This window comes from Aethalodelphis obliquidens, unplaced genomic scaffold (assembly GCF_003676395.1).
Source record: "Aethalodelphis obliquidens isolate GAN/ISIS:26980383/991018 unplaced genomic scaffold, ASM367639v1 scaffold37, whole genome shotgun sequence".
NCBI lineage: Eukaryota > Metazoa > Chordata > Mammalia > Artiodactyla > Delphinidae > Aethalodelphis > Aethalodelphis obliquidens.
The window spans coordinates 15,969,300-15,994,235 of record NW_020837981.1 but is presented as its reverse complement, the minus strand read 5'-3'; the positions used below and the strand labels follow the sequence as shown (position 1 = coordinate 15,994,235).

Sequence of the window (24,936 nt, the reverse complement as noted above, 5' to 3'; positions counted from 1 at the left end):
TAGGTGTGTGCCTCTTTGTGTTCTCAGTATTCTACCCATGTTTTTATAACCCTAGTTTAGCAAATTGAAGAATCCTTTTTGCCTATATTTGTTGATTTCCAAGTTGACTGGGAAGAAATTGTTTTGTTTTGTAAGGGTAGGATCCTATATCATTAAAGCTAGCTGTTTTGAAAGCTTGTTAATCTTGAACATAGCTTCATCGGAGGAGCTGAAATACATTCATGCGTTAGCCACAGATGAAAGAGTCTGCAGGAATTCACAGCAAATGGCCATGATCCCTTTTTGTATCCTGACTCACAATTCTTTTCCCAGGAATGTACAGCTGGGTCACACTAAGTATGTTTGCTTGTACATAACGCTCTGAAGCAGCAAAAATTTACCTTTTATAGATGCTGATATCTGCTTTGGCTATTAAGTTTTTGCTATTGCTACTTCTGGACATTTGCCTGTAAGTGGCGTGCTGAGGGAATAAATTAGCTGTAAAGACAAAGGATGCTTGGGAATTCCCTGGCGGTCCAGTGGTTAGGACTCCACGTTTGCACTGTCAAGGGCACCCGCTAAGATCTCACAAGCCATGTGGCGTGACCAAAAAAAAAAAAAAAAAAGACAAAGGATGTTTTAAATGATATAGGGAAATTTTAAAATATTATAAATAATTATATATGATATGTAATGTAAAATATTATGTAAACATTTTAAAACATTACCTTATTTAGGGGCATTTTCTTTTACCTTCTGGGAAAATCTATATACCTTCATTTACTCATTCACGCAACAAATTTTAAGTGTTTATTATGTGCCATGTACTGTTCCAGGCAATAGGATTAAAGCAGCGAACAAGGAAAATTCCCTGCCTTCATGGATCTTAGAATCTAGAAAAGAACACAGACAAAAATTCCAGTGATTATGTAATTACAATTGTGATAAATGTAATAAAGGAGGGTGCATAAAGCAAAGGGACCAAACCTTGTGAATGGGTTGGGGAAGGTTTTCCTAAAAAGTGGTATTTAAGCTGAGACATAAAAGATGACTAGGAGTTAGGCCAGCAAAGCGGAATTTAGGGAAGAGTGTTGCAGGGTGAGGGAATAACAAATTTGAGGCAGTGAGACAATGGTTAACTTTAAGGAACTGAAGGAACTGATGTCACCAGAACATAAAGAGTGAGGAGGAAATGGTTTGGGATAAGTTCAGAGAGGGAGGACAGAGTCTGGATTTCAAGAGCCTCCCAGAACAAGCTACTCAAAGTGGGTCCCTGGACCAGCAGGTCAGCATCACCTGGAGCCTTGATGGATATACAAATTTGCAGGTTCTACCTTGGACCTACTGAATTAGGATCTCTAGAGCGCAGGCCCAGACATCGGTGCTTTAACAAAGTGCCGTTTGTTTCTGTGCTGAGGACTTCTGCAATCTCTACAGAGACCTCATCGCCCGGGGGGCTGGCCCCTTGCTCTGCTCCTTAACCTGAAGGTTGTAATCTCTACTTCATGTTCTAGCACCTGCTCCTCAGTCCCTACTCCAACAGTACACCCCTCACAGCCTCTTTCTGTTGGTGTCACTCACCCTAGCAGGTGGTTCTCTGAGGTAGATCTGTTTTGAGATAGAAAACCAAGCTAATGTCTGTGGTGTCCACTTGGCCCATGGGAAAACCCACATCTTTGCCCTCACAAACTTTGGAAATGTTGGCGGTTTCCAACGCAGCCCTCTCTTCTTGCTCTTCCCTCTTGGACAATGCTAAATATCCTTTCACCTTAAAAGTTTTTTAGGCGGGCTTCCCTGGTGGCGCAGTGGTTGAGAGTCTGCCTGCCGAGGCAGGGGACACGGGTTCGTGCCCTGGTCCGGGAAGATCCCACATGCCGCGGAGCGGCTGGGCCCGTGAGCCATGGCCGCTGAGCCTGCGTGTCCGGAGCCTGTGCTCCGCAACGGGAGAGTCCACAACAGTGAGAGGCCCGTGTACCGCAAAAAAAAAAAAAAAAAGTTTTTGAGGCAAGAGCTGGGTAAAGCCTCTGTACCACCACCAACTCCAGAGGCTACAAGTCAAGATCTCCAAGGGATTCTTTCTGTAGAAGTCCCTGTCACTTGCCTACTAACCTTCTCTATTCAATCTCTCAACCTCCTTATCTATACTCCCAAAGTGGAAAAGGATCACCAGATGGAATTTTCTGAATTGTTTTACAAGTGCATTTTGAACAGATACTGAAGAATATCTACAATATGGATATATTATAAGAATAATAGCACAGATACCTGTGTGCCCACCTTACTATCATTTTTAAATCTACTGTCTTCCTGATCCTGTCCCTTCCTCCCTGCTCAGAGGTAACCACTAGCCCAAATCTTGTTTTTTCTTTAAATTTTTCTTAACAGTTTTTCTTCATAATTTTACAACGTATCCTTATGTCCTTAAACAATACTGGTACAGAAGTATTTACAGGTGAAACGACACGAAGTCCTATATTTACATTAACATAAGTCAAAGTGGGGAAAAGTGGAAGGTATAAAAGAAACACATCTCCCTTTGGTTGAAGCTCAGTGATGCGTGCGTGGGGGTTCATAATACAGCCTGTCTACTTTGTGTACATTTGTAAGTTTCCATAATAAAGAGTTTAAAAAATTTTTTTAAATTTTACTGTTGTAAAATGCTTATGTAAGTGGAAGCATGATGTACGTATCCTTCTGCTACTTGCATTTTTTTCTCTAAAAAGTATACCCGTGATGCTGCGTGTAACTCTCATTCATTCACTTTCGTTGCTACATAGTATTTTACTGTAAGGTGAGAGAATTGTATCCCTGATGTACATTTGGGTTGTTTTCAGTTATTTTCCTAATAGGAACAATGGTATTATAAATGTTCTAGCATAGTCTCCTGGTGCACGAGTATGTCTAGGCATGGAATGGCTGGCAGAGTATGTACAACTTCAACTTTATAATAACACCAGATTATTTTCCAAAGGAATTGTTTCCATTTACATTCCGACCAACATTACATAAGTGTTCTGGTTGTTCTACATTGTAATACGGATATTATCAGACATTTTAATTTTTGCAAATCTGATAGGTATGAAGGCTTCTTGTTGTGATTTTCATTTTCACAAATCTCAACTAAGGAGGTTGAGATATTTTTAAATATGTTTATTGATCATTTAGGGTTCATTTTCTATGAGGGGTCTGTTTACATCTTTCACTAGTTTTTCTATCAGTTTGTTCTTTTCTTATTGATTTGTAAGAATTTTAAAAATATGATTAGGAAACTAATCATTTGACATTGTGTGTTATGAAAATATTCTCTCCCCATTTGATCTTTCTTTATGGTATATTTTGATAATTAGATATTTTTAACTTTAGTATCAAATTAACTGAAGTTTCCTTTATGGTTTTGGTTTTTATAGTTTGAGTCTAGTGTACCAAGAATTTTCCACCTGGAAGAACTCAATAAATGTTAATAAAAGTTAAAGTATAGACATAACCATCCCACCTGTAACCCCACACTCCTATGAGTGAAATATAGCCATTGGACATGAAAACTTAAGTTCGTTAACTCAGTAGTGGTCAAACAGGACATACAAAACACTGAATTGTGTTACGAAATCCAACATAACTTTGAGCCCTGTAAGAAAATGTCTACTATTATATACTCCAGTTGCACTTTCTATATGAAGAGTCATTCTCATGCATGGAGAGAGCTGAAGATGTCAATAAATAAATAAACTACCTTTTGGCTATTTCAGAGGGCTTACATTCTTTACTTAAGAAATCAGGCATCTAGTCCCCAAGCCTTCTTGAAAAATGAAAATGAAACAGACTAGAGGCTGTAATCATCTTAATTTGAATTCATTCACTTAACAGTCATACAACAAACATTTTTTGGAACGGCTATGTCGTGCCATACGCTGTGCTAGGAACCAGATAAACAAGTGGTAAACCAAACAAAAATGATAATCTCTGCCCTGTGGTGTTTATTGTCCAGTAAGGGAGAGAGATCTTAAACAAATAAACCTATAAGTAAACATATAATTATAAGTGATATGTAGGTTCTGTGAAGTAAACAAACAGGGTATTAGGAGAGGGAGTAGTAGGAGGTGGGACAGGGACATTGGAAAGGCTGGGTCAGGGTTAACCGAAGGCTCTGAGTAATCATTCTTTTAATGAGCATTATTACTGGTGAGCCACAATAACACATTCAAATTATGTTCAGGAGTTGTTAATGTGCTAAAACAATGAGTCATAATATTTAGCCACACCATATTTTAGACAAAATAGTAACCTAAGAGCAGAATGGTGATATGTAGCTTAAAAGTCCAGTTAAATCTGAAAAATGTGTCTCTTCGGTGTCTTCATTCCCAGGCTTGGTAGCTAGCCAAATCAGCAGGTCTGGCAAGCTGTCCTTAGTGCATTAAAGATGGAGCCTTCTTTATCATTTGGACTTGTCCCATTTCCCCAGATCACTGACTCATTTCTGCTGAACCATGAATCATGTCTGGCATCCAGTGCCATTCTGTAAGTGTCATGGAGCTCTGGAGTTCTAAAAACATGCATCTGGGCAGGGTACTTCTATGAAAGCATTCCCTAACGTGGATAGATGTCTGAGGAGAGCATGTTTCCTCCTTCCCCTCAAAAGTCTTCAGAGTAGCTGGGTAAATTTTAATTTCTTTTCAGAAGGCAGCCTGACTGGTGCATTATTTCTCAGTGGGTCATGGTGTTAAAGTAAGAGTGACAGTGGTTACTAGCTGTCCTTTGGGGCTGGCTGAAGCCATCCTGGCCATCTGAGTAAGGACAAAAATGTTTCTGACAGAGAGTTTGGGCATTTGAATCACTCCACTTATCGCCTCCAGCTGTCCAATTGCTCAGAGATGTTTCCACTCTCATTTTGGTAAAGAAGAGAAATGTTATCCAAAGAAATGAGATAACCTTATAGTGTTTATATAAGGGAAGGTGTTTGTTTGTTTTGAAATATTTATATTTGTCTTATCAAATTAATACAGGTACATTGCTTAACAAGTCAAATGATATTAAAAAACGGATCATTTTCAACTATTTTTGCAGTTTCCTATTTATTCACCTCTAGATTTCTAAATTATGTGCCAGTGGTTCTCAAACTTTTTGTTCTCAGGACCCTTTTACAGTCTAAAAAATTATTGAGACGCAAAAGAGGTTCTGTCTATGTGAATTATAATTATCATATTAGAAATTAAAACTGAGGAACTTTTTAAATAGTTGCTTACTTATTTTAAAATAACAGTGATAAACATGCTCATATAATTTTATGAAAAGTAACTGTATTTTCCCCAAAAAATATTTGAGTGAGAAGAGTGACATTGTTTCATGTTTTCTGCAAACCTCGTTAATGTCTGGTGTAATAGAAGACAGCTAGATTGTCCTATCTACTTCCGCACTTGGTTTGCTGTGATATGTTGTCTGGGTTGCAGTTAACTTTAAAAATCTGGCATTGTACAGATATGTAGCTGGAAGCAGGAGGAATACTTTAATAGCCCTTTCAGATAATGTGGCTATTCTGATTTGATACTACATGAAAATTCAATTGCAGTAGTTTCTTAAAGGTTAGTTGCAATGTGAAATCTGAAACCACACCAATGAACTTTTGTACCCTGCTGTACTAAAACCCTCTGTCTGTCTTGAACTTTGAATGGATAACATCACGTATTGGTCATTTGGAAAATGAGTAATGTAGATCTTCCAAATGTTGACACATTTTATTATATAATATTTAGAAACTCATATATGTTAATATCATGGATTTCATTAAAAATCTCTTTAAGTATTAGGAAGCCCTAAACTCACTATGGGAGATACAAGTTTTCCAAAACTCTAATCTTTCCTTGAAAGCTCACATTTTTTCATTGGCAACAAATGGGATCAGTTATTTTTACTTGAAACAACAGGCCTACTTCCTTCATTTTTGAGAAAACGTCTGCCAGATACCCAAATCTGAATAACCATAATTTGTCAGCTGTTCTTTCAAGTTAAGATACTGCCTCATGCATTAAGTGCCTAGTTCAACATAAAAAGCCACACAAGTGCTCTTCTGTATTCAGGAGAAATGCCTTATGCTACTTCCCATTTCGCCACCCAGAACGTTAAAAAGACGTGGACTCGAGGTTGAGATGCAATAAATGTAATGATTTTTACTGCTTCATTGAGGACATTTTTAAGTGAACTTGGCTTTTTTTTTTTAACTGCAAGTGTGGTGGTGAAGAACCCAATGACCACTACTCAGTCTTATGCTGCTGAAGCACCAGTAATTTTACCCACTGTGGCTTTTGCACCATCAGTGTAAATGTTAACACAGTGAAAAGGCAAATAATATCTTAGTATTATAGGAAAATAGTTTAGTCTTCACAGAAAGTGAAAGTGAAGAGAACCACTGTAATATGCTTATAAACCACTATTGCTTGGTATGCTGATGCTATTTTCTCTTGACTTCCTGTTCCAGAAGATGGTGGTTTAGCACCCCTTCACTAAACCAGAACCTCCATTGTTCCTTCCTTCATTGCCTCAGTATAATCATAGCACACTCTTGTTTTAAAAAATTTAATGTTTAACTTCTTGTTACTATGTAAGTATTATTTTCTGCCAAGCCCAATAGGGAAAAATGACTGCTTCCTTGCTTGTATAACTTTTAATTTTCACCTGGAGTTGATGACTGTCTCGTTTTTTATATGCTTAGCTCTGTGGTCCTAAGACAATTCATCTCAGTTTTCCAATATATTTGTAAAACATTTCCTAAATACTCCGTTCCACACAGTTAAGCCGCCAGGCCCATCTATTTTTTTTTTTTTTTTTTTTTTTTTTTTGCGGTACGTGGGCCTCTCACTGCTGTGGCCTCTCCCGTTGCGGAGCACAGGCTCCGGACGCGCAGGCTCAGCGGCCATGGCTCACGGGCCCAGCCGCTCCGCAGCATGTGGGATCTTCCCGGACCGGGGCACGAACCCGTGTCCCCTGCATTGGCAGGTGGACTCTCAACCACTGCGCCACCAGGGAAGCCCCCCATCTATTTTTTACCCTTTTTCCTCTTGCTCCAATATGGAGCAGCTACTCACACAGCCAACAACTCAGCCTTCAGCCTGGGGCATCTCCTAACTGCTCAGAAGAGAGGATGCAACCTGCTGGGGGAACCTAAATGTTCATTTTCTAAACCTGCAATCAGTGACCCTATTTTAAGCTCTGTATCTCCCTCCTCCATTGTCAGTGTGTTTCCACACCCCCAAACTTGTATCTCTAAATCCTGAAACTTGCTGGGGTTTTGCTGCACAAATTGCTTTCTTTCACTGACATCCCCAAGTAGGCACTTAGTTTTCAGATTTTTCAACTCTCCTCGCTTCTCATTCTGCTTTCCAACCTTCCAAAAGTGTTTGAGGTCTCAGGTCTGCTGTTATCTCCCTTCCCATTCTTTTGGACCTTGTGCTTTTATCCCTTTAAAAACCTCCTTTATTCTCATTTTAGGGTCATTTCCAGCAGAGAGTAAAGATAAACACATGTTTTTCTGGACATTCACTATTTGTATTTACAACTACCTTGCTCTGAGGGTTTGTTCATACAAGCTCCATGGGGTCCTGCTGAGATTCATGCCTTGGAAGATTTAGAAATCCATTTCAGCAGCTGCATGTACTGCTGCTGCCACAACAGATCAAACAATGGCAGAGAATTTGATGAAGCAAATAAAATACTTACGAACTATTAACTATCAATTCTTTCCATCATTTGGTCTTTCAACAAATCCAACACAATTTTTCTGCATACCTACTATGTGCCAGGATGCTGCTGTAAGTGTGGGATTATATTGGTAAGACTGACAAGGTCCTCTCGTGGAGTTTATAATATAGTAGGGGGAGCAAATAATAACAAAGTCAGCAAGCATATAAGATAATTTCAGATAATAATAAGTGCTATGAAGATAACACAAGAGGATAATGTGAGAGTGTCTGAGGATAAAGAAGCTACATTAGGAAGAGGTTCAGGGACGGCCTCTCCGAGGAGGTGACATTTGAACTGAGGCCTGACTGATGAGAAGGGCCTATTTTTATAAAGACTGGGGGACAAGGATTTCAGGAAGTACAAAAATCCTAACATGGAGAGCAGCTTAATGTGTTCACAGAATAGAAAGAAGACCAATGTGGTTGCAACACAGTAAAGGGAGAATGATGGGAGAAGGGATCCAGCGGTCAGAGCTGGGAGGCAGGTTTGAATGTTATCCCAAGTAGAGGTGATAACTGAAACTAAGGGATGAGGTAATGGCCAAAGGAGAAAGTGTACAGAAAACTGGACTAGGCAGTGTGGATGCTGCATGAGCTTGTAAGCCACTGTCCCTACCTTCAAAGAACTTACAATTTAGTGAAATTGGTGAGACAAGACAGATTCCCCAAGTAGAGGATTATAAAAGACAGTATAAGGGAGATGGGCTCAGTGCTTTGCGATGACCTAGAAGGAGGGGATGTGGGGACATGTGTATGCGTATGGATCGTTCGCTTTGTTGTGCAACAGAAACTAACATGGTATTGTGAAGCAATTCTACTCCGATAAAGAGCTATTAAAAAAAAGACAGTATATCATCAAGCCTTGCATGACACAGTATAGTTTAAAAAGAAAAAGGTAAACAATCATTGAGAATTGATGGTAAAAGGTACTTTGCGTAGGAAGTGATACCTGAGCCAAACTGATGGATGAGTTATATTTGCAGTAGCTGAAAGGTGAGGAAGAGAATCTCAGCTAGAGAGAAACACATGAGCAGAGGCTCGAATGTAGGGGTGAATATGACATACTTATGGAACAGCAGAGAAAAGCTTAACTCTTGGGAAGCCATTGAATAGGTGAGTTTTCTTAAATGTGCTTTAGAATCTTGCTTTATAAATGGTGGGAGGGAGGGGTTCAAGCACTGAGTGGTTAGATATCAAATTACAATAAAGATTAACGATTGCCAGGACTCCTTCATTTTTGACATTGAATAATGGTAACGTCTCCACCTAATTTCTTTTTAATATGATGTTGATTAATAATTATTACTTTAAAAATGAAAACAATTATAAAAAGGGGTACACTGAGACACCTCACCCCATCTGTCTTCATCCATCTTGTTTCCCCTCACCCCAATAGGAAGCCACTTTGATTTTCATTCCATTCTTTCCAGTTTTCCTTATGCATATGCAAACAACACGACTCTATCTTATTTCCTGCCCCCTGTTTTAGTTTCCTAGGGCTACTATAACGAACTTGATGGCTTACACAACAGAAATTTACTGTCTCACACTTCTGGAGGCTAGGAGTCCAGAATCAAAGTATCAGCAGGGCTGTGCTCCCTCTGAAACTCTGAGAAGACTCCTTCCTTGTCTTTTCTAGCTTCTGGTGGTGGCGTTCCTTGGCATTCATTGGTTTGTGGCTGCATCACTTCAATTTCTTCTTTCAGTTGTATCATTCTTAATAGGAGCCACTTGCTAATTTCCTGAAAAAAGTGTCACTGTGAATCCTGCCATTGCTTCTCATTGTTACAACCAAATTACACCATAATAATGGATTGTTTAATGTGCTGACTCTAAGTGTGCCACAGTTTTCTTCTCAGGGAATATCTGAAGCCATTTATGTTATTAATTCTCACATTTCAGTCATGCCAATGTTCTTCCTTGCAGGTGGTACTGTGAAGGCAAGGAGCTTGAAAATTCCCCAGACGTTCACATCATCCAGGCAGGAAAACTGCACTCACTGACCATTGCTGAAGCCTTTGAAGAGGACACAGGACGCTATTCCTGCTTTGCTTCTAACATCTATGGGACAGATTCAACTTCTGCTGAGATTTACATAGAAGGTAAAGCAAAATACTCCTGGAGCACGGCACTTACTAGTAAGATATATAGTTATAATAAATAAGTATTTATTGAGGGCCTGCTCTACCACACACTCTTCAGTGGGGATAACAGCAGTGAGCCAAACAGACAAAAATCCTTAGGTTCGTGGATAGATGGCATTTACATTGTAATAGGAGAGACAGAAAATAAATGAGATAAGTAAAATATATAATATGTTAGGTACATGAAATGATTCTGATCATCAGTTTCAATGTGTGTGTGTCTCATGGGGGAGGCGGTTCCCACACCAGCAACAAGCAATTCTTCACGGCACCAATTTGGTTTCCTACAGTTTAACTCAATTCTGACCCATCTACCTGGAGATGGTGCCAGATCCAACAAGTTAAGGGCTCAGTCCCACAAGACTGCTCACCCCCACCCCCTTCAGATGCCAATCACACGCAGTAGGTGGACAGGTTACCCACAACTTCTGTCTGACGTGGCTACAAATTGGAGGTTCTCACAAACCCCTCTTCAGGTTCAATTAATTTGCTAGGGTCGCTCACAGAACTCAGGGAAACACTTAATTATTTTTACCGGTTTACTACAGGGTGTGATAAAGGATATAGATGAACAGCCAGATGAAGAGATACATAGGGCGAGGTGGGAGGGTCCTGAGCACAGGAGCTCTGTCCCCGTGGAGTTGGGGTGCGTCACCCTCCCAGGGTGCTTACGTTCACCAACCTAGAAGCTCTCCAAACCCCATACTATTAGAATTTTATGGAGGTGTCCTCACACAGGCATGACCAACTATTAACTCCATTTCCTGCCCTTCTACCCTCTCTGGAGTATGAGGTGTGGGGCTGAAAATTCCAAGCGTCAAAATTATGGCTTGGTTTTCGGGTGACCAGCCCGCACCCAGGAGCCATCCCGAGCCACCTCATTAGAACAAAGGATGCTTCCAGTGCTCTCATCACTTAGGAATTTATTAGAGTTTTAGGAGCCCTGTGTCAGGGACCTGGTCAAAGACAAGTATTAGAACAAGAGATGCTCCTAAGTGCTCATCACTTAGGGAATTATAAGGCTTTTAGAAGCTCTGTGCCGGGAACCGGGGCAGAGACCAAAATATATGTTTTCTGTTATCTTACAGCATATATGAGCATATGAAAGAAATAGAAAGCAAGGAAAAGGGATAGGAAGTATGTGTATGTATATATGCGGCGTGTGTGTTTGCATGCATGTGTGTGTGTGTGTACAGGCGGATGTACAAGACCTCACTCACCAGGTGACATATAAATGAAGACCTGAAGGAACTGAGGGACTGAGCCACAAAGATAGATATTCAAGGGAAAAACATTCTAGGCAGAGAAATCAGTAAGTGCAGTGGCCCAGAAGAGGGAGTGTGTCTGTCTTAGGGGACGGAGATGAGCAGTTGAGGTCAGAAGTTCAAGACGAGGTGAAGGTGGGAGGAAGCAGGTGAGCAGATCATGTAGGTCCTCACGGGTCACTGCAAGGACCTGGCTTTTACTCTGAAGGAGATGGGAAGCTCTGGAGGATTCTGGGCAGAGATGTGACATGATCGGACTTAGTTTTTAACAGGGCCACACTGGCTCCTGGTTGAAAATATACCAAAAGGAGCAGAAGCAGGGAGACCATTTGGGAGCCTTGGAAAGGCATTTATATCAGGACCAAACTTAGATGACTAATTTTAGGGAACAAATCAGTTTATTTACCTTGTATATTGACCTCAGTTTTTGTCCCTATTTATCTCATCCTCTGAGTTTTTTCTGGGAGCCATTCTTTTTTTTTTTTTTTTTTAATTTATTTTATTTATTTATTTATTTTTGGCTGAGTTGGGTTTTCGTTGCTGCGAGCGGGCTTTCTCTAGTTGCGGCGAGCAGGGGCTACTCTTTGTTGTGGTGCACGGGGTTCTCATTGCGGTGGCTTCTCTTGCTGCGGAGCACGGGCTCTAGGCACACGGGCTTCAGTAGTTGTGGCATGTGGGCTCTAGAGCACAGGCTCAGTAGTTGTGGCGCACAGGCTTAGTTGCTCTGCGGCATGTGGAATCATTCCAGACTAGGGCTCGAACCTGTGTCCCCTGCATTGGCAGGTGGATTCTTAACCACTGCACCACCAGAGAAGCCCTGGGAGCCATTCTTTAGTACTTTTATCATCTCTAATACCTTATGTATGCCTTGCTTTTAGCACTTAAATATTGTATTATTTTGGTATAAAGGCTGGAACTGTCTCATTCTTTATATCTCCAACACCTTATATAGTACCAAATACATAGTGGTTACTTAATAAACTTTTATTGAATAGATGAATGAATAATGATAATAACAATGAATAATATATGAATAAAAGTGTGTTGCATGTTTTCATCCTCAAATTTTTGGAGTACAATAAATACCTCCAGATTTAGCTGTGTGATATCTTCCTGGAATTCACTATCTTGAGAAGCAAAGTCAGGATCAAAGCTCTGCTAACAGTGCTGAGATTGGATTGCTGATTTTTAAAAATTTGTAGTAACAGAGCTTCAAACACCCCCACTCCCAAGATGAAACGTGACTTGTTACTATTAGGACTGGATGGAAGAGCATCCACCTACACCTACAACGTTTGGAATCTAATGTAATCCCTTCTTTTATTTAATCTATGTAGGCCAAGAGCAAGAGGATTTATGGACACCACAGAATGTCTGCAAAGACTGCTCTGTTAGTCTAAAGGCATCAGCAGGTGTTTTATATACAAGAACACATGGAATCTGGGCCAGTTAATTTGAACTCTGTCACTAACTAGCCATGTGACCTGAGCAAGTACTTCAACTACTAAGGGTCTAGTTCCTCATCTGTAAACTACGTGTTAGTTTAGGTAATCACTGAGATTATTTCTAGGTCTAAAATTCTATAGGTCTTCAAATGCCTAGGAACCAGTTTAAGAAATTTTTTTTTAGGGGTCTTCCCTGGTGGCACAGTGGTTAGGACTCTGCACTCCCAATGCAGGGGGCCTGGGTTCGATCCCTGGTCAGGGAACTAGATCCCACATGCATGCCGCAAGAGTTCACATGCCACAACTAAGGAGCCCACGAGCCGCAACTAAAACCCAGCACAACCAAATAAAAATAAAAAAATAAATACATTAAAAAAAATTTTTTTTAATTACATGTCTTATTTTTATTTTTCCAGGGGTCTCTTCTTCTGACTCAGAAGGGGACCCTAACAAGGACGAAATGAATCGGTAATTCCAATTTTCTATCTTATTTAGCATCCTCAGGTCCTGAGAAAGCTGCTAATTGTTTAGTAGAACTTGAAGAGGGGGGCTCCAGGGTTTGACCTCAAAAAAAAATAAGATTGGGTGGATTTGGAGAAAATGCTATTTCTTTTGCTTGTTGCTGCTTAAAAGATTAATTTTAATATTCCCAATATTTTAAAAATGAAGTATCACGTATGAAATATCATCATACTTATATGTAAAGAGTAAAAAACAAATAACTCAGTGGTTAAAAAAAAATTCATGTTTTCTAACTAAATAATAGTATTCAAAATAACACACAGTCTGGTGAACAAAAATTATATGTATGAGTGATCTGGGCAAGACACAGCCTTTTTGCTAAACGATTGTATTGGGTAGTGAACAAAGTTACATTACTTTCCACAACCATTGGCTAAGTGCCTCCTCTACACCAGGAACTTCACTAGATGCACTGGGTACTAAGAAAAATCAGATGCTTCCTGCCTTCAAGAGGCTCACAGTCTAGGAGAGGGAAATATATGCATAGCAAATATAGCAAAAGATGTATACCACACATATAGACAGTAAGAGTAATAAAGTGTAATAGACTATGATATAACCATGTGCAGGGTTTAAGGACTTGGCACAAAGGGCTCTTTATTGGTTGGGGAGGGAAAGAGAGATCAGGAAAGGCTTCACAGAGTTGGTGACCTTGAGCTGGGTCTTAAAAGAGCAGTAGGTGGACACCCCCGAACAAGGGAGGAAAGGGTATTTCGGGAAGAGGAGACTGTGGACAGAAGGCATGGGAACTAGAAACAGACACAACAGCCATCCCTTGAGACTACATGAAACATGGGCAATGTCTGGAAGACAGGTTAAGGAGCCGATAACTGAATTTGCGTATTCTTTCCTCTCCTACAGAAGGCAAGCTCTTAAGGGCAGAAATCATGACTTATTCTTCAAAATGTGGGGGGTATGCCTACTTTGGAATGATAATTTGCTTTTAGCTTTTGTGCACACATGAAAATTCATAACCAGAGTAAATGATTTCTCCCTTTAACTCTCTTTCTTATCATTCTCATGGCTTCAGTTCAGTTCCTCTTCTTTCCTGTCTCTTTATGCCAGTCCCCTCCTTATAGATACTCCCACCTTTTTCTCTTTTACAGTCTCCAAACTACATACAGCCAGTTCAAAGATAATTATGATCTTATCATTTTCCCGACTTAAAAAAATTACTACCTATGGGAAAATAAAAATCAAACACAAAACAAACGACATTTTGAAAAATCTCAACGTGGGCATACAAAGCTTTATTCAATAGAGTATCAACCAGGCTTTCCTGCCCCTCCTCCCCCAATCCCCCACCTCAGGCTCTCTACATGGCTGCCATCTCACTCAAACAATGTGTGGTTCATTTTCACCCCTTCGTTCAAGCTGTTCACTTTGCTAGGAATGACCTATCTTCTCTGCCTGGCAAACTCTTATTTATCCTTCAAAGCCCAGTCAAGTTCTATAATAAGCTCCTCTGCCATTGCACATACATCGCTCCTTCCTCAAGGCTCTCATAACATGGGTATGAATTAGAGCCTAATGGGTATGAATTTGATATATGAACTTAAATAAGCAAGAAATATCTCATTTGTTCATTTTCTTTAAATCTACTTGTAATAGTTAGGATTTAGCTCCAGTTGTGTGTAATAGTGACCCCAAATAACAGTAACTTAAATAAGACAAATATTTTTCTCCTTTACATAAAAATATGAATTTGGCTGGTAAAACAGCTCCAAATTCCACTGGGTTCCAGTCTGCTTCCAGCTTTCTGCTTCACCTCATTCTAAGATGTGGCCTCATCTTCTTAGATTGAAAGGAATAAAGGACATACCCTACTCCCCTTTTAAGGTCATCTCTCTTAAATTACATACAGCACTATCCTTCATATCCCATGACCAGAAAGTAGGCATGTGGCCACAGCTAGCTTCAATGAAGGTTGGGAAATGCAATCTTTATTTGGAGTAGCTACGTAAAGAAATCAGGGATTCTAACATCGTAGAAGAAGAAGACAGATGCTTCAGGAACACTGATAGCCTCTACACCATCAAATGATTCTGCTTCTGAGATTCCATCCTACCTGGCTCTGGGAAAAAATTCAATCAGTCATTATTGGGTGTCCCTTTCCCCCTCCAAATCTGTGCAAAGATTCCTGGGATATAGCAGATACAGAGATGTAGATATATAGTTTGATATTAAACACTGCTCTAAGCATCTTACATGAATTACCTTATTTAACCCTCACAAAAACCCTATGAGGTAAGAATTATTATTTCCTCATTTTAGAGATGAGAAAGCTGAGGCAGAGAGAGGTAACATCTAGACAAAAGGAAAGCCCATCCTGTCATCGGTCATCTATCCCCACAGGTTATGGGTGAGAGGCCCATGTCCCAGATCTCAAGGTCCCTTCAAGTCTAGTGCTTTGTTTCTTCCTGATATGTTTGGGTATTGATATCTTTAGCAAGATTGGGAGCCTTTAATTGAGGGACTGTCATCCCCTCTGGACACAGGTTCTCCCTCTTGTTAGGTTCTCTGGCAAGATCCCTGGACCTCTCTCTTCCCCACAACAAAACTGAAATAATCTACCCTCTGCAGCCTTCTCAAGAATACTTTCTGGCTCCCTTGCCCTTCAAACAATCTCTTTAATTTAATTTGTGTAAACCTGAAGAGCTCATTGACTCAGGCTATTTCTGCTTTTTGCCATGCCAGAATCCCAGAAGCAAAGATTTACAAAGCCTGGCCTCCTACTTGAAATAGGAGGGGGAGGGAAAACACAGAGGGCAAAACCAAAACAGATCTCAAACAATCTTCTGCACATGCTCTGTCACAGCACTTGTCTTGAATCTCAGTGAGTTGAGAATATGCTGGAGTCCCCAGCTCTGCCAACAGCAGCTAACTCAAGGACAGAACTGGCGTCTTATGATCTTCCTGTTTACACTGCCTAACAAAGTGTGTAGCAAAGCCCTCAGTAAATGTTTGTGTAATATTGTTGAACGAAGATTTCTGTAAGCATTTCTGAAAGCTTTGCTGAAAGGATTTTCACAACAATGATAGGTCTGTTTTATAATCTATATTTTAATCACTTCTCAGAATCCAGAAGCCAAGTGAGGTGTCATCCCCTCCCACTACTTCTGCAGCCATTCCTTCAGCAGTACCCCAAGCCCAGCCTGTGGTGGCCCAGCCCAGTGTGTCAACCATTCAGCAGGTACAAGGGTCTAAGTGAGACACAAGCGCCATGGATTGTGACAGGCAGGCACTGTGACCATGACCATCTTGTATGGCATGATCATGTTCTCCTCTGTTGCAACTTCATAATGACCTTGGGCAACACACTTCTATAGTCGTGATAATCACTTTGTGCTTCTGATGTACGATATCAGTAGTTCCCCCGGCTTTGGGAACATATTCTCTAACTTCATAGGCAAATTTCATAGCAAAAGAAACTCTACAAATTAGTCTCTGATATTCCAGCTTTATGAAGGACATTGACTACATATACAATGAGCTGCCAGCTCTCACACTGGCCCAAGACACTCTGTATCATGAAACTCAGTTTCATGGAGCTATTAAAAAAAAAAAATTCTACTTTCTAAGATAGAGCAACCATGAAATTAATTTTTAGAAAACCTCAAAGTCTCTCATCCTTCAAGTTAACAATGATGATGATGATGATGATAAGAGTGATGCTTATTGTAAAAACATTTTTAAAATACAGAAAGTATATTAAGTAAAAACTTTAGTCAAGGTTCGACTCCTCTGCCCTCAGTCTTCAGAGGTACCTCTTGTTAGTAATTTCTAGCAGATAGTTCCAGGCATTTTCTATGCATATCTATAAATGTATATTATGCATATACTTTAAAAATATGAAATCATACTAATAGAAACATACTTGTGTTATTGATATATTTAAATATAAATATTGATGTATATAAAGATCTACAACCTTTAAAAAAATTTTTAAAGTACTTATCTGACCCATTTAGTAATGCAGAGGGGTCACATTTTAGTTCTAATTCAGTAGTTTTAAAACTGATCTGTGGAGCCTCAGGGGTCTATGGAACTTCTTCAGGGGGTTAGGGTTCATTACATAGCTCTATATGTGAGGGGGTGGGGATGGCCAGCACGTATTTACGGCCACCATGACCTAGAAAGAAATACAATCAGTTCAGCATGAAATTTCATGTCTGCAATTCATAGACTTAGAAAACGTCAGTCTTTGGTTTTAGATTAATTTCATACACCAAATTCTTTAGCTGCGTTATACCTATCTATCATCTGTCTACCTACCTATCTGATAATCCCAGTGACAATGAATCTATTGTTGGTTCCCTTCTAACAGTGTCAGAGCCCTCCCAACTATCTGCAAGGACTGGATGGAAAACCTATCATTGCAGCTCCTGTGTTTACAAAGGTAATCAAACTATAACTTCTTTCTGTCATGGCTTTAAACACACCACAATACCCAAACAAAGTTGTAGGATTCAAAATTCACTGATTTTATCTCAGGATTTTGGTCTCTTATAAGTACAGGATAGGATTTGGGTTTTTGTGGTAGCTGTTACCATGTCGCTCCAAGTTGCGGATTTCTAATATTAGTTTGTATAATGAGGGAAAGGTCATCCCCACTCATCACATTGATCTCTATGGCCATCCTATTGCTTTTAAACACAGTAGCCACACCTAGGGGTCAGGTGATACACTTCTAGGCACTTACTATCCAAGGGTTTCTCTGGATGTCTTTGGTATTCAAGGAGATGGAGTTACATGCTCTTAAGAAGCTTAATACAAAGCCTCACTCTAGAACAAAGAGCTTTCTTTTTCTAATCCATGGTATCAACTACTGTGGTGGCATCAAATTCTGAGTCTCATAATCTTTGTATTTAGAACTGGAAATTTTACTCAGGCACTTTCATTTACAAATGAAAAAACCAAGGGAGGGCCAGGGAGATTAAACAATGTATCCAATGTCACAGAACTAGCAAGTGGCCGAATCAGGACTAGAAACAAGTTGTCCCAATTCTGTCTACTGTTCTTTCCCTTATATAACATAGACTTAGTTTATATGTTGCCCAGGATAATAAACTCAAAGGTGCAAAACTGAGTCATATTGGATTTGTTTTGGTATTATGAAAGCCACATGGATGGAGTCTATGCCTGGATTTACAGTTTATTGTTTGTAATGAATACCAAACTTAAGCCCAAAGAAATTTTATCCACTCAGAAGTATGATTTAGAGGAATGGTTCTCAATCAGGGTTAATTTTGTCCCTCGAAGGACATTTGGCAATGTCTGGAGACATTTTTTTGATTTTCACAACAGGGGGCTGGCATCCAGAGATACTGTTAAACATCTTGTAATACACGGGATGACAGCCTCCTGCAACAAAGAATTATCCAGCCCAAACTGTCAATTAGTCCTGGGGCTGAGAAATCATGCTATAGAGCAAAGTGGAAAAAAAAAAAAATGTCTTTTCCAATGAGTACTGATCCTAAAAGTATTGCTAAATTCACAACTTCCACAGAAACATCCATTTTAGTGACGTTCCACCATATCAGCTCATCCAAGATGGTTTTCCAAAATCAAGCAGAGTCTAAGAGTGAGACATGTTTATCCATAACTGTATCAGGTTGGCAAACATTCTTATGTGAAACAAGATGCCTCTCAATTTTTCAGGTTTGTCTCTTGTAACCGCTTTCGGAATTTAAGTTTTGCTATTCTCAAAGACTTGAAGTAGGAAAGCAACATGTTGTGATTTGGTGAATACCAGACTTGGATGAAGAGTTATAAGTGGACCTGTGTGTGTGTGCGCGCACGGGCGCGCGCGCGTGTGTGTAATGTAGCTAACAGAGCTACCCCTAAGTGTCTCCTAGTTCACTGCTAAGTCACCTAGCCTTAAAACAGAGCTTTAAATGCCGAGAAATCAGGACCCTTTAATTTGTCGTGCCTATTTGTCACACCCTTTGTCAGGCAATGCTGACTCTTCAAAGGCAACTAAATCACAGAATAATTTATACCCAGTCCCAAACTGACATCTCCTCCACTCGTCTCCTCAACACCATCTGCCCAGCTAGACAGCAAAGAGGTATCCTTATCTCCCTCCACACTTTCAAATATTTTTGGGTGCTCTACATCACCTGGTACATGCCTCTGGTACAACATTTAGCACAATAATAAAGATGTTGAGTTTTCTGTCTCTCCCAAGCACCTTGAAGGCTATCTCTAATATTTACATAGGAGTCCATAATGGTTATAATAGGTCCAAAGCCATTTTTATCATTCTGAAAAGCCTAATAGGACTTTAAAGCCTATTCTTTACATTTAATTTTCATGGACTGGTTAGCCTCAAGTTTAGCTGCTTTTGTGTGGTGACTGATTACCTCCCTCTAATTAGACGCTCTGATTTGCAGATACATATATGCCTTTGATAAATAAAAATGGGGAAGATAATTAGTCATTAGTATATGTTGTTAATTAGATACATCTCCAAAAACATTAGATCCTCGGTGGGAAAACAGTCCCTAGTACAGGGACTCAAACTCCGGTGAGGCTTTCTCAGCCCTCGGGAAGTGTGCTTTTGCCTCCATAAATGGGATCAGGGTTGTTCAGACGTAGGGCACTAGCGTAGGCTGTGGCTCAGATTCCAGAGGGACTTATCAGCAATGCTGTGCTTGCATTAGTTTCCATGAGTGAGGGTAGGATTGAGGTCATCATCACTGCCAGTGACATTAGAAAATTTCTGAGTCAGAGCCACTGATGGTGGTAATCACGTGGCACAGGCCCTGATAACTGATCACTGGCATATGTTTGTTCAGGTTATTCCTTGCTCTGTTTACTTCTTTAGGGACTTCTGGCATTCCAATCCCTATGACTCACTTTCTATACTGCCCAACAATTATTTCTCTGCCAATAATGGCAAGAAGCCATTCTTTTGAAAGCAACGATTAGAGAGCAGAGTTTTATTTAACTCCTTGTACCTCCTTTGGTGACAGGGAAGTACTGGTATTATCTTCTTTTTAAAGAAGGTTAAAATGAAAATGAGGGTTGCCCAGCAAAACAGTGGTAGAGTTTGAAAGAAGTCTGGGGTCCCATGTGTTAATTCACTGCTCTACCTATAGAGGATACCTATATTTTTAAAATATTTTATGGAGATAGACTATCCTCCATCGTCTATACAGTATCAAAAACTTTCACTCTGTTTATGGGGGGAAAACAGTGCTCACACTCCTTGAGTGTGAAGAGAGGTAGATGATCAAATTAGAATCTTACTCCTATCACTGTTCCCACTCCAACAGCAGCTGCTCTGGCAGGCTTTCAAGGCTGCAGCCCCGGCTCCAGCTGCTTCAGCAGTAATTTGAAGAGTGCAAGGGGGCAGGGGAAGTGAGAATTTGAGGAACGGCACTTCATTATATAATAGCTGAGGCAGGAAACCCTGAAATGACAGGTACAGTGGTTGGCCCTAGATTCCTGAAGATTACATGGGCCCCTGTCCACAACCTGACAATTCCAGAGACTTCTCTGACTCAACTGTTGCACTGGGCACCTGTGACAATATAGGGGCAAAAAGGTCTTCAATCAAACGGTTCTTTATCAGTAAAAACTGCTGTGATCCAACTCCGGTCTACAAGCACTATAACATTCACTTCCAGCATCTCCCAAGGTACAAAAATAGCAACTGGATTTAAAAAAAGAATAAAGTGACAATATGAACCTTACAGCTGATATCTTTTAACCAATAAGGGAGATGCCTTTTCTCAAGGATGTCCCTGCATTATATCTGTGGGTATAGGTCTTACTAAGCAGGAACTGTGTCCTTTCAACTCACATTTACAGCACCTGGCACAGAGCTTGGCACAAAGCGGGAACATAGTTATATTTATTCTGTGGTGAACTGCTTCCATTTCAGCTAAGAAGGAATTATTGCTTTTATCACTTTGTGGCTTCAGAGTATTGTTAGGAGTAGAGAAAAAATCCAATGTCAAATGGCCGTGGAAGACATGCTTCTCAAGTCTCTGTGTTGTCAAGTCATCCTACAAAGAATGTCTTCCTGGATGGTCAGTATGGTGATGACACACAAGACAGATTTGCACTTTGGATACTGTTTACTGCAGGAGGTTGCAGACTTTTCATTATAGGGACTTCAGTTCAGATCCATAATTCCTAGTTAAGACTAACTTAATCTTAGCTAGCTGGGGAATGTTTCATGTCTTATTCGTCTTCAGTGAAGTCAAGATAAATATGATCAAGTCTTACACAATGTGCCATTAGTAACAGCCTAAGACCTACTGCTGTGTTGAACACGGCCCCATCTAAACTATGTTCAAATGGTGTAACTGGTTTGGACCAGATGTGCAGCAATGTGAGCCGATTTCTTCTTATGAGACTTTTGTAGAAAAGCACAGTTTTCAGCAATAACAACTATCATTGTCCTTCAAATTATGACCTTCAACAACCTTTTCTAAGTGCCTTGTAAGATGACCCCTGGCAACTCCTTTACTGAGTACTGACGACGTGTCACACTGGAATGAGCTTCCATCTCATATCACAGTCCCTTAGCTGGCATATTCTAGAACTATAGTATCTCAGGTATCTGGCTAGACTCTCCAATAGAATACAGGTTTTGGCCTTCAATTTCAAGTGAATAATTACAACCAACTAGTGTTGGTCTCAACTGTAACATATTCTCTCAAGGAGGTCCTTTTGCAAGCAGGACCTTGGTGTAACCTCTGCAGATTGAGAATTGGTTCATATATCTGAACCTCAAGCCATGTCAGAATGTAGATTGACCTCATTCTGCTTACATCTATTATTTATTTATTTATTTATTTTTACGGTACTCGGGCCTCTCACTGTCGTGGCCTCTCCCGTTGCAGAGCACAGGCTCCTGACGCGCAGGCTCAGCGGCCATGGCTCAAGGGCCCAGCCGATCCGCGGCATGTGGGATCTTCCCGGACCGGGGCACGAACCCGTGTCCCCTGCATCGGCGGGCAGACTCTCAACCACTGTGCCACCAGGGAAGCCCTACATCCATTTTTTAAATGTGCCATATTTTATTCATTCAATCCCTTCTGCCACCACCACTTTTTTTGCTTTGGTTTTCTTATTTGTTTGCCTCAAGAAGGAACGAAACTCCATTATGTATGAATCCCAGGGAGATGTCTGTCATTAAAGTTTTCAATGGGCCCCCAAAACTACCATCTTAGCACAGAATTTGCTCAGATATCAGGGTGGAGGGCATATTCACCAGCTTGCCAGGAGCACCCAAGACTCATTGATGCTCCCTGCTTACTGAGAATATTCCATTCTTATCACTAGAAGCTATTGTTTTGGGGTAGACAAGGAATAACCAGGTTTTTAATCAAATAGTTCCTTATTACTTCAGCAACCACTCTGTGAAAATCACAGACTGAATTCCTTCAGCAAACAAATTTGGGAATGCAAAAAAAGAACAAAACACTAACTCCGAACTATAGCGCCCCCTGGCCGTCACAATATCAACTAACACATCCTTCTGAGGTAAAAGTCTCATACTACAGCTAAAGCCATGTGGTTAAACCCACCCCAGTATTCCTAAAATAAACGCCATAAATATGATAGGTCTAAACACAAAATATCATATATTGTTAAGAGCTATAAACAATCACAAGATATTTGTAAGAGTAAATGACAAAAGCAAAAAAACTACTGGCCTTCCCCTTCTCCAAAGCAAGAGCCAATATGTCCTAAATACAGACCCCAAAATTGTGATAATGGGAAAGCCTTGCAGCATTTGTTGCTGATAGAGCTTGTAGAGAAAGTTAATCACAACCTTTCCATGTTTATCATCTTTAGGCCTATATTAAAAATAAAAATGTGCCCACATATATGCCAAAGGAGCATTTCATAATCAAATGAAGTACCAACTACACAAACGTATGTGTGACTTTAAGCTCACAAATCATGATGAGTGAATGTGAGTTCCATTCTCCCACAGCATCTATTATCGAATATACCGATATTTTACAATGGAAAGTGATTTTTGTGAACTTTTTTGGGGGGAAGCGTGAAAGAGCATTTAACAATGCCTTCACAAAATTATGACATATTTTACCACGACCTAAGACTCCACATGTGACTATGATTTCATAGAGATTGTCATTGTTTACCTCCCTCAACAGACATCGAGGCTATCCTGTGAAGAACACATAAGGAAAATAAAATAGCAAAACAAACGTCAATTTCCAGGACTACAGAAAGTAGGCAAGGCAAAGCCAAGAAAATAGTCACTTACTTAGGCCACAGAGATAGTCCACCTTGTGGAACAGTCTTGTGTGGAAAAATATACATTACTCCCATACTGAATACACCTAGTAGATATTCACTGCAGATTTTTTAAATTGTTATTATTTCTGAAAACCAAACTCTACTTGGGCATTTTCTTAAAGGAAGCAGAATTACTTTACCAAATATTAGTATTTTTGCAAACCCTCAAAATGTTTCACCTAGTATTCAATAAATTTTTCTGGCACTGCAACAGAGAGGAAAAGGAAGAAGCTAGTGAGGGAAAAGCTTCCTATGCACTCAGATGATTCTGTCTTTAAAAACAGATTCAGGCACTTCCCTGGTGGCCCAGTGGTTGGGAATCCGCCTGCCAATGCAGGGGACACAGGTTCGAGCCCTGGTCCGGGAAGATCCCACATGCCGCGGAACAACTGGGCCCGGGCACCACAACTACTGAGCCCGTGCTCTGGAGCCCACAGGCCACAACTACTGAGCCCACATGCCACAACTACTGGAGCCCGTGCTCTGCAACAAGAGAAGTCACCACAGTGAGAAGCCCGCGCACCGCAGTGAAGAATAGCCCCTGCTCGCCGCAACTAGAGAAAGCCTGTGCGCAGCAAGGAAGACCCAATGCAGCCAAAAATAAATTAATTAAATAATTAAAAAAAATAGATTCAATGTACATCCACAGAATTGAAGCTGCTGGAAATGTACAAGATATGGAGAAAATCCAAATATGGAGGCAATGGTATCTTTTTCGAAAATTCAGCACTGGGAATAGATTCCAAAAATATATACTTTTTGGTTCTAACAATACTCTTCTCATTACAGATGTTACAAAATTTATCAGCCTCTGAGGGTCAGCTAGTTGTCTTTGAATGCAGAGTAAAAGGAGCTCCATCTCCTAAAGTTGAGTGGTATAGAGAAGGGACCTTGATAGAAGATTCTCCAGATTTTAGAATTTTACAGAAAAGTAAGTTGGTGCTTTAAAATTATTTTTCTGATAATTTTTATAGATTTATTGTATACATTTATTTTTATAATTTTTAACAACTAATTAAAATGTAATAAAAAGAATAAAATAAAAAACTTATACTCCACCAAACTAAACCCTATTAATATTTTGGTATATATGCTCCAAAAATTTTTCCATGCATATATTTTCTTTAAATAAAAATAAATTTTTTTGTAAATTGATTTTTTCACTCAACATTTCATGAACATCTTTCCATATTAATATAGCACTTTTTTACTTTTAAAAATAAGTTGATACAATCAATTTCATATTTACTTACTCTCCTATTGTTGAAAATGTAGACTGTCCACAAATTTTTACAATTAGAAACTATATTTCAAAGCTTGTTAACAGAGAAGATCTTTGTGAATATCTATGAATAAATCTGAGTACTAGAATTGCTACTGTAAATTCACATTTTTTTAGGCTTTTAATATAAATCATCAAAATGCCATCCAAAAAGGTTGAACTAAATTTAGGATGATTATATAATTGATGATCTAACCTGGGACACCTTGGGGAGTAACAGAGGGTGCTAGTAATCATTACACAGAGATCCCAGGAATAAACCAGATCATCCCAGTTGAACTG

At 39.8% G+C, this 24,936-nt stretch overlaps 1 protein-coding gene across 1 annotated transcript in view; it reads left to right on the top strand.

Moving 5' to 3' along the window:
* MYPN (myopalladin) overlaps positions 1 to 24,936 on the top strand; it is a 67,626-nt gene that overhangs the window by 5,411 nt on the left and 37,279 nt on the right. The window contains exons 2-7 of the mRNA XM_027129617.1: positions 9,606 to 9,871; positions 12,980 to 13,031; positions 16,164 to 16,292; positions 16,696 to 16,765; positions 17,413 to 17,484; positions 24,162 to 24,303. Of these exons, the coding sequence (XP_026985418.1) occupies positions 9,606 to 9,871; positions 12,980 to 13,031; positions 16,164 to 16,292; positions 16,696 to 16,765; positions 17,413 to 17,484; positions 24,162 to 24,303 (731 nt within the window). The remainder of the gene's footprint in view (positions 1 to 9,605; positions 9,872 to 12,979; positions 13,032 to 16,163; positions 16,293 to 16,695; positions 16,766 to 17,412; positions 17,485 to 24,161; positions 24,304 to 24,936) is intronic.